This window comes from Grammomys surdaster, unplaced genomic scaffold, assembly GCF_004785775.1.
Source record: "Grammomys surdaster isolate TR1022 unplaced genomic scaffold, NIH_TR_1.0 334, whole genome shotgun sequence".
Classification (NCBI taxonomy): Eukaryota; Metazoa; Chordata; class Mammalia; order Rodentia; family Muridae; genus Grammomys; species Grammomys surdaster.
Window position 1 is genome coordinate 5641572 of NW_021604753.1, and position 10213 is coordinate 5651784.

A 10213-nucleotide genomic window follows, 5' to 3' on the forward strand; every position below is an offset into this window, starting at 1 on the left:
CCGACCTTTTTTTTACCTAGCTATTCCGATCTTTGTAACCCCCCCCCCCCCCCCCCGTACTGTAGCCCAGGTTGGTCAAGGGACTCACTCTGTACTAAATGTTTGCAAATAGCTGTGTGAGGTTTAAACAAACAAACAAACAAACAAACACAACAAAGAAGTTTCCAGAGCCTGCTAAACCCACACAAACTAAAACATAGTCTCATCATAAAATCTGAGGAGCAAGCTGGTTCATAGGTATAACCCTGCAGATGTAAGGTAGAGAGCAAGAACCTTCTAAAAGACAAACAAAGCAAGGGCTGGAGACGGCGCCTCAGGCAAAGGTGCTTATTGTGCAAGTATGGAACCCACCGAGAGGTAGAAGGGGAGAATTAGCTCCACAGAGTTGACCCCTAACCTCCCAATGTGTGCCATGGCATACATGTGTGCATGCACACACACACAAACACACATGCATGCACCAACTAAACCAAATGAAACAAGACTAAAAGACAAACAGTAGCCGTCTCCACCTCGGCTGTTGGTCTAAGCACTAAACAATCTATGCCTTTCAGAAGGAGAAGAGACATGCAACACCAGCCTCTCAGACACACACTGACTCATTGAACATGAGCCAGCCTGGGGCTCACACCCTGAGACTCTGTTGGATTGGATCACACCATTTCACAGAAGCAGAGAGAATTTGGAAAGTATGGACCCAGGGAAGCAGCTCCCCTTGAGGGATAACATGGTTCTGCAGTCAGACAGCCACTCACAAGGACCGGAGTTTTCGCTGCCCTGCTGGTGACTAAGCCCCAGTTCCTTTGCATACACACAGATAACTCTTGTCCTTGTGCACTAGCGGACAGCTAGAAAATTGCTGATCTCATCAACGTCCCCAACCCTCACACATTTGAAGTCAGTGGAGCTGGACCATGAAAATGAGTCGCTCAAGAAAAAACATATTAAGTCAAAATGTGTCAAAAATGTTTTCCTAATGTCAGGTTGAAACAAAAGAGGATTTAAATCAACCCTGTTTTAGTCTGCTAATCTATCACTGGCACCCTGTGAGAGCTGCATCCTTGACACTGTGTAGAGGTGCCATGCCCTAGGCTGAGTGATTGGGAGCCTGCTCAAGGATGTGTGCACTATGAGGGTGGATGACCCAGCCCTGCAGAAGAGCAGTGAGCCCAGACCATGTCATCTGTGGTGGAAGACTGTGCTGAGGTGATAGTGACACAACCAAGAGCTACCACTTCAGAAACTTAATGCTATCCTGGGGCTGGTGAGCCCCTGGCTGAGAGAAACAGTCTTGTTTGAAGACCCAAGGCCACAGGAAAGCACTAGAAGGGGGCAGCTGGGAAGGCTGCCAAATACCTGACCTTTCCTGTGGGCATTTGTTGTTAGCGTCTAAAACTGTTCCGAATGTACACTGGCTGGCGGCCAGTCACTACGGAGCACATCCTCTGTACTTTGGTCCTAGAGGGGAGGGACCATCCTAGTTCTTTTGCCATTGCTGTGATAAAACACTGGCTAACGGCAACTTATTTGGTTTATACTTGTATCACAGCCCATCAAAGGAAGATAGGGAGGCATCTAAGACAGGAAGCTGGAGGCAGGGACTGAAGCAGAGACTGGGGGGAGTGATGCTTACTGGCTCGTTCTATTTCTTATATAGTCCACTACTACCAGCCCATGGGTCGTGCTGCTCATAGTGGCTGGAGCAGTGTTTCTCCACAGTTCCTGCCCTCATTTGCCTCAGTGGTGGACTGTGATCAGACACACAAGTCAGATAAAGTCTTTCTTCCCCAAATAAAGTCCACTGGCTCACTAAGTTAGACTTTGAGGGTGTCCTTGCTTGGGTCTGTCATTGGTTCCCTATCTGGGATGAGGTGTTTACTTCTTATCAGATATAAGTGTCACAACACCAGAGGTCACAAGGACCTTGCTCCGCCTGTTGAGCCCAGGCTGCAGGCCTCACATGGTGGTTTCCAAGTGTCTGTCAAAACTCTCGTCTTGGGCCTTCTCACCTGTCCTTCTCATTGCCCACAGCCCCCAGCTTCCAATCCACTTGACTGGCCCACTCCAGTTTACTGTGAACTGATACCACTCTCCATTCATACTCTGACTACCGAATTTCCCGTGGCTTCCTGTCTCCTTGAGCCCAGCCAAGCACTTCACAAACTGTCCTGAGCCACATACCAGGTTAGAGAACAAGGGAGCTGAAGGCAGGAGCAGGGCTTTTTGGAGGAAGTAGTACCTGGGGCACTTAGGAATGTGCTAGAAAGTAGAGGTTGGTAGCAGGTACCAGAGGTGACTGTGCAGCCCAGCAGAGATCCAGAAGTGAGGAGAACATAGAAGGGTCTGGGGTGATAAGGGTCAGTGCTCAGGAGAGGTGAGAACTGTGTCCCCCCCCCCCCCCAGCTTTTAAGCTGAGTCATTTGTATTCCATCCCGAGGGCAATGGGAGCCTCTGAGCAATCTCTAGCAAGAGAAGATCTACAGGATTTGAAGAGACTCTGCTGGCTCTGACATTGCCTGTTCCCAGCTCACTAGAGCCATTCTGAACTCAGAAGTGATACCCACAGCTCTACTGTGCCAACAGCCACTGTGACTGCCTCAGTGGCCAGAGAGCACAACCTTTATTTACCTATTTTGATGATGTTGTGGGGGCAGCTCTCTTGCACTTGGTCTCCCATGAGGTCATCTTCCTCCTGTGCTAGAATCATGGGGTGTACCTTGTCTCTTGCAGGCTCTGCTGGGTTGGGATCAGAAGCAGCCCGTGGTCTTCGTACCACATCCAGATCCCCATCCTCGTCCAGGGGAACACTCAACCCTTCCTGGATAGTGTTGTCATCCCCAGCCTGGAGGGACAAATCCTCATGACTGTGGCCACTTCCTGACCCAGCAGGAGGCGTCTCCTCTGTGGAGACGTCTCTGGGACCACTGTCCTCAGCCCCTGAGTCTGTCCAAGAGTCCCGACTCCACAGGAGCTTGAACTGGGACAGGAAGACTGTAAGTGAGAAACACACAGTGAGCAACACCAGGGCCATCGTCCTTTTCCTCTGCTTTGAGAAGTCTGACTGCCAACTGGAGATACTTTAGTTTTTCTTTGGAGGCAGGGTCCATATAGCCTAAGCTACACTATGTAGCCAAGAGTGACCTTCCAATCCTGTTCTTCTTAATTTTACAACCTTGTGTCTGGGTCGTACACATGCACCATGACACCCCTTTTATGTGTCACTGTTATTAAAACTTGGGGCTGCGTGTGCTAAGCAAGCACCCTACTGACTGAGCCACATGCTCAGCTCAAGCAGAGATACTTGTAAAGGCCGGGGGTGGGGGACAGGCTAAGCAGCAGAGGCTTGCTGTACTCAACAGTGACCATCTGGGCAGCAGACGCCACCAGAGCAGTAGCTCCTGACGGAGCAGCCTCTGCTGAGTGAGCACCTGTGTAGGCATCTGGCCTGAGTCACGTGATGAACTGCAGAGTTACAGTGAACAGAACATACCAGCCATCTCATAGACATGGACTCTGAGGCGCAGAGGGTGAGTGAGCTTGCTAAGTGGTCAAGGGAGGATACAAATCCAGACTGCCTGGTGCTTCAGGTGCTTCTTAAGGATGGTAGGTCAAACAAACACGCTCGCACACACAAACACACACACACACACACACACACACACACACACACACACACACACTTGGACTATCCTTCATCACCAGGTAGCCAGAAAGTCCCTGAGACAGATTTCAGTGTAAGTGCGCGGAGCAGGGGAGGTAGGTGAGAAACAAAAGGATGAGGAGTCCAGAGTGGCTAACACGAGGCTGGGTCAGGCATCTGTGTACTGTGAGCCTGTTTCCGCACTTGCATCCCAGGAATAAGGAACAATCCACCCCCAGGCCAGCCAAGGCCAGTGCACAGAGGCGCCCGGCTCAGAGTCCCCAGTCCATCTACCTGTGTCCCCTCAGCTGACTTTACATCAGGCACAGCTCGCTGCTGTCTCCTTCTCACACTGCAAATATCATCAAGGAGCAGGGGACACGGGAGGACCTGAGAATAGCCCTTGTGCCATGTGCAGCCATTTCCTCTTCCTGGGATGGCTTCCTTAGCTCTTGACACAGATCCTTTCTAGCTTTTAGTACTCAGTCTGTTGGCTCTGCTTCAGGCTCCTATAGTATCACACCCCATATCGAGTTCTGAGCATCCACCCACCCACCCACCTATTCACCCACCCATGCATCTTGTTTATCCATCTACTCAGTCATTCACCCATCCATCCATTTATCCAGCCTATATCATGTTTACTTTCCCAGCTGCCCATCATCTGTATTCTACCTACTCATCCATTCATCCTTCTTGCTCATTCATCTACCACTGTCCACCCAGCTACTTACCACCCATCTACGTATTTGTTCACCTACCCACCCTGACCATCATTTATTTCATCCACTCAGCTGTCCATCTATCCATCTACTCACCCACCATCTATCCATTCATCTGACCTATCCACCATCTACCAATCCGTTCATCTATCCTCCCACTTAACAAACATGCACTCACCATCGACTGTGCTGGGGACACAAACCAGAATGCAGCATCTTAGGGGGCTTATATCTAGGGATTGCAGTGGCAAACATCAAAGTAAAAAAGGTAATTACAGACTGTGAAATCCCTGCCCCGACATAATAAAACTGTATCTTATATGACGCATAGTGGCAACCATATAAGGGCCAGCAAATGTTTTCTTTAGCAGGTTAGGAAACAAGTAGTGTAAGCTCTTTGGGCCATAGGATCTCTGCTACAACTACCCAACTGTCTGCAGTCATAAAAACACACAAACAAGGAAGTCTGGTGGGGTTTCAACAGAACATTATTTTTAAAAACAAAGCAGGACCAGGTTTGGCCACACAGATTGTAGCTTATCAATGGCTAATATAATGTGTCATCCAACTGGGACAGTTATTGAAGGGGCCACAGAGATCATGGAGGGAAGGATAACAGGCTGGGCACACTTGCTAGGAGAAGCCCCGTAGAAGGCCACGTGTTCCCTAGAACCACGGGGGACTGGTGGGGAATCCATGTCAGGGCTGTGCTATGGTTGGGTTTGCATTTTTAAAAGCTATGCTTGGCTGCAAGATGCAGGGAGAGGAGTCAGGAAGCCTGTGCAGAGGAAAAGACAGGCGTCTGAGGAAGAAGGAACAGAGCCAGCCAGGCACAGGATGGAGGTGACTGCTGGGGCCTATGGTCACACAGAGCTCTGGCATCATTCCTGCATGAACTGTGGGCTCACTCACTTCTGCATGCCTGTGCTAGGTTGGATGGGATGGATACTCAGCAGGTGCTCAGTGACGGAAGGACTTAAGTGACATGCTGAATGAAGGACTCCTGATTCACTAAAGAACAGACAGTGTTTGTTGCTGTTCTAGTTCTAACTGTATCATGGATTTTTGTTTGTTTGGTTTTGGTTTTTTTGTTGGAGGATAAGTGGTAAAAAAGAAAACATTTAATAGCGAAATCATAAAATCCAATGTGAGGTTCCACAGTTTCAGAATGGCTATTCTGTATAGAAGTATACAAAATGGCTAACTGCATAGAAGTTGACTGAGACATATAGACTTTGGGTCTCATTAAATTTTATGGGTGAATTTTGTTTTGTCAGTTTTTGCAATAAAGTTTCGATTAAAAAAGGGAAGGGGGAATAAGGGTGACAGATAAACAACCCAGTCTTTCCCCCAAAAGAAGTATGTGAAGATAAAGGCCCCCACCAGGCAGCAAGCTGCTCCACCCAGACCTGGATCTTACCTGGCTGCCCCATGCCATTAAGCCGCACCATGAGGTGCCTCTGGTTGGGGGTGTACAGGTGGACATCTGACAGCACAGTGTCACTTTTGAAGGTGACTTCATCCATGGTTGGGCCCATGTTATTCCTGGGATGCACCTGAGACAGAAGAGCAAGTCCAGGTGGCCAAGGGAAGCCTGGAGCATCTTCCTGGATGACACCCTTTACACTTCCTTCCCTCATTCCCTCCCCCATGTCTCTTCTGTGGCTGAGGATCCATCCAAGGCCTTTCACCAGCTTGACAAGCTCGCCATCACTAAGATATATTTTCAGCCCTGTTTTTATTTTGAGACAGGCTGGCTGTGACTTATTCTATATTTCAGACAAGCTTGAGTCTGTGGTCTTAGTGGGATAACAAGTCTATACTACCTGCACTTTTCAAACAGCCAAGAAAGCTGGGGAAACAGCACAGTAAATAATCATACATCTACCATTTTGATTGATGGAAAGCTAGCACTTTGCCCTGTGTAGTTACACTATCTAATAATATATCTACTATATTTACCTATGAGTAATATATAACACCTACCCAGTATGAGACTATCTACTCAATAGTACAGACCATCTACTTAGTAATGAGACCATCCATCTAATGCAGAGACTGTCTGTCTAATCATAGCGACCCAGCTGGGCGGTGATGGCAGCACGTGCCTTTAGTTCCAGCATTGAGGCTGAGGCAGAGCTCTGTCAGAAGCCAGCACAGTCTACAGAGTGAGTTCCAGGACAGCCAGGGATACACAGAGAAACTCTGTCTCAGAAAACAAAAAAGAGACCCTCTATATAACAGATCGTTTGCCTAATAACAGACTATATTCCTAATAGAGAGCATGTACCTAATAATAGAGACTATCAAATAATATATACCCATCTAATCGAGACCATCTACCTAATAAGAGACCATTTATCTAATAATGTATCATCTATCAATCCTCTATTAGTACAGATTATCTATCTTATCTACTAAAGCATATTACCTATTATCTACTATCTACCATCCTGTCTTCTATCTATCTATCTATCTATCTATCTATCTATCTATCTCTATATCTATCTATCTCTATATCTATCTATCTATCTATCTCCCTCCCTTGAACTCTTTGAGAGTGAGCTGCAGACGACATGGCATTTTACTACTGAACTCTTTCACAACCTGTCTCTGAGGAATACTATCCTAGATAACCATAAACTACAATCAGAAAGCCATATCCAAGTCACAATGGTTGCAAACAGGAAAGATCCCCTTCCAACAAACTGTTCTACCTCATCACAGAGCACTAACCAGTGGAAGCCTGACGGGGCCTTGAAGCTGGGCAACTGGGTATAAACTCTGCTCCCCCACATCCCAGCTATGGACCTTGGGGAAAAAAAGCCCTTTCCTCTCTGACCTGTTCTGTCAACCGTATTCCCACCTTGCAGGAGTGTGGGAGTGGGGAGAGGTGTATGTATGTAGGTGAAGCTCTGAGCAGAGTCCTTCAGCCACAGCAGGTGTGAACTAGCCTCGAATTCTTTGCCATGTGTTGGTTTCAAGAGCTTATTAACTGTGTGTCATCAAACTCTTGGGGACCTCACCTTGTTTTCAAACTGGAAGATGGAAACAGTTTAATTTTACTATCATAATTCAGATGTCTTCATGCTCTAACTACCCACAGCTGGAGCTCTGTATATAAATGAATACCAGGCAATAGCAATGATACCAGCCCAGAAAGTTCTTCTCCAAGCTTGCTTAGTTTTCCCTTCACAACATGATAAGCCAGCAAAAAAACCGTAAGCAGGTAAGCAGGTGTGAATTGGGGCCGGGAATCAAATCAATTCGGGATTTCATGTGATTGAAATGGAAGAAGTACCACTGGCAACAAAAATCAAGGCATGATTCAGGCAGAGGGAACGCAGCCTAGCCCTAACCATCTGCTGGTTCAAGGTAGACTGGCTCCCCTAGTTCTGAACAGAAGACAAGACTCCTGCCTACAGTGTTCTGGCTTTGTTTTGGGTCCAAAAAATCCTCTCTGCCATCTTTGGGAACACTGACCATGAATAAGAGGATAGACTGTGTTGTAATGGTGCACAAATTTACACCTCAGAGAATGCATGCCCATTGCTCTTCTGTAAGTGGAATTCTATAAGGACCAAATTGTCTTACATATAGATGGAAAACAAATTCACTACTAATTTCTAGTCAATTTCTTCCACTTAAAAGTATCAACTATGAAGGTTTCCCAGGAAACGTGGCCTGAGAGAGAAGTCCCAGGTCATGAGTATCTCCTGTATGGGTTTCACGTGGAGTCAGAATTCTGGAAATAGGGCGGCATTCCTGTCTCTTTTGGGGCCTGTGTAAGGATTAAAGGAGACACTCGTCCGTTTCAGGGATGAGCAGTAAACAGTAACTACAGGATCATGTTTATGGAAAAGTGTGCTGGAAGACTTTGCGCCAGTTTCTCTACTTAGAAATAGCAAAGGCAGTTGCCACCAGAAAATGGAGAGGTGTCCAGTTCCTCCTGGGTACTGCTGGAAAAGCAGATGCAGGTTACAGGCTGCAAATTTACTCCTGTAGGGGAGCTGGCAGGTCGTCTAGGCTACTCTAGGCAGAGTTGGGTCCCCACGAATTCTTTCTTTAAGGGCTACATCCACTGTTATTTCTAAAACCAGTCTACCGGGATCATGGGGTTGAAAGCACTCCGCTCCTCCCCGGCAGTGAGATGCACTCCCACTGGACAATCAAAAATTAGGAGCTGGGAAAGGGAACGCTAGGAAGCTGGACAACTCAGGGCCCAGAGGTGCAGGAAAGGGCTGGCCACGCGCGCAGAGCAGCGTCAGGGGCTCCAAGGACCTCCTTCCTTCGCGGCCCATCACTCTTATTTGTGGGCTAGCCACTGCACTCTGAAAAAGCCAGTCACTGACTCGGCCTCTCCTTCCCTTCCGAATCCCACAACCAGAGGGGCTGCCTCACTTAGTACGGAAACCGAGAAGTTCCATACAGAAGGGGAAACTGAGGGTGAGGGAGGAATTGGGGTTTAGGCTTCAAGGTCGTGGAAGCTTGGTTCTCAAAGCCAAGATGCTCCCCGGGTCCTGCCCGGTCCCGCCCCCTCTCCCGAGTGCTTACCCGCCATGACCCTGGTCTGAAGTCCGACGCGGAACCCTGGCCGTAGGGCTCAGGAAGTCGCCATGACAGACGGTCTGCGCAGGCGTGATCCAAGCGCCCGCTGGCTTGCGCATGCGCACACTGCGTCCGCTTGCCAACACCTGATGCTCTCCGCTCGGCTCTGTGGCGGCTGCAGGAGACAGGGCTGTCACCTCTCTGGATTGCTCATATATAGCCGGCCAGAGTGGGACCGCCTCTGCGCTTCGGTGTCCGGAATCTCTCTTGTAAATATTTTAAATACGGCTAAGGATCTCAGTGGTGTAGAGAGCCCAGCACAGAAAAAAATAAAGTTAAATAATTTGCTTCAAGGGTTGTTAGCAGTCCTTAAAGGTCAGAGTCCCAATAAGTCATGTTTGACCACTGTTCCTAAGTATGCCAAGGAAACAATAAGCAAAAGCAGAAGGCAAAAACATACAACGACCCATCCAAGTACATCTTCTGGGCGCTGATAGGACATTTATGTTTAAGTAGAGAGCATAGCTAAGCAGTCCTGGTCAAGGTGTGATCCTGCCCATCATTGCTCTTCCTTCCTTCCTTCCTTCCTTCCTTCCTTCCTTCCTTCCTTCCTTCCTTCCTTCCTTCCTTCCATCCCCGCCCCCCCCCCCACCCATCTCTCTTTCTTTTGGCTCCAGTCTCTCCTGAAAGGCGTTTTGAAAAGTTGTAAATCTCTTTCTGGAAGAGAGTGACCCCTCTATTCGGTCCCTCCTCCCAGCTTGAGATTGTTGGGGAAATTCAAAATTTTGTGGTTGACTGTTTCAATAATCTGATAGCCAAGGGGAGGGGCACAAGTGTGTTAAATTTAGAGTGTCGTCATTCTGACAAGGCAGGCAGGCCTGAGGGTCACTCAGTCACTAAGTGGTAAGGATTCAAATTGGAGAGTGAGAGATTCCAGAGCCCATGTGTTAGCCAGCGCGCTCCTGCTTCTTCTCACTGTTATGCATATCCGGCGTTCATATCCTTAGAAGCAGTTGGAAGATACTAATGGGCCTAGTTAGCAAGTCTCCAGTAACGAGGTGATTCCAGATCTTTCTACATTGGAGTCTAGCATGAAATGGAATAGGAGACAAGTATTACACCTTAGGTAAACCTTGTCCTGTTCAGAATGCTGAGAATGGTATGTGCCTAAGGTTGAAGGCTGTATTTAGTCATTTATTTTTGATAAATTTATTTTGTGATACATACTCAATAAAAACAACTTAATGGAAGAATTACTTATTTTGACTCATGGTTTCGGAGGTCCAGCACTGCTGGCTCCATT

The 10213-nt window shown here is 47.8% G+C and overlaps 1 protein-coding gene across 1 annotated transcript in view; it reads right to left on the minus strand.

The window, feature by feature from the left end:
- Mettl22 (methyltransferase like 22) overlaps positions 1-9007 on the minus strand; it is a 19162-nt gene extending 10155 nt beyond the window's left edge. The window contains exons 1-3 of the mRNA XM_028778355.1: positions 8917-9007; positions 5783-5918; positions 2629-2991 (exon numbers count right to left, since the gene is read on the minus strand). Of these exons, the coding sequence (XP_028634188.1) occupies positions 2629-2991; positions 5783-5900 (481 nt within the window). The 5' untranslated portion in view covers positions 5901-5918; positions 8917-9007. The remainder of the gene's footprint in view (positions 1-2628; positions 2992-5782; positions 5919-8916) is intronic.
- Positions 9008-10213: the final 1206 nt, after the last annotated feature.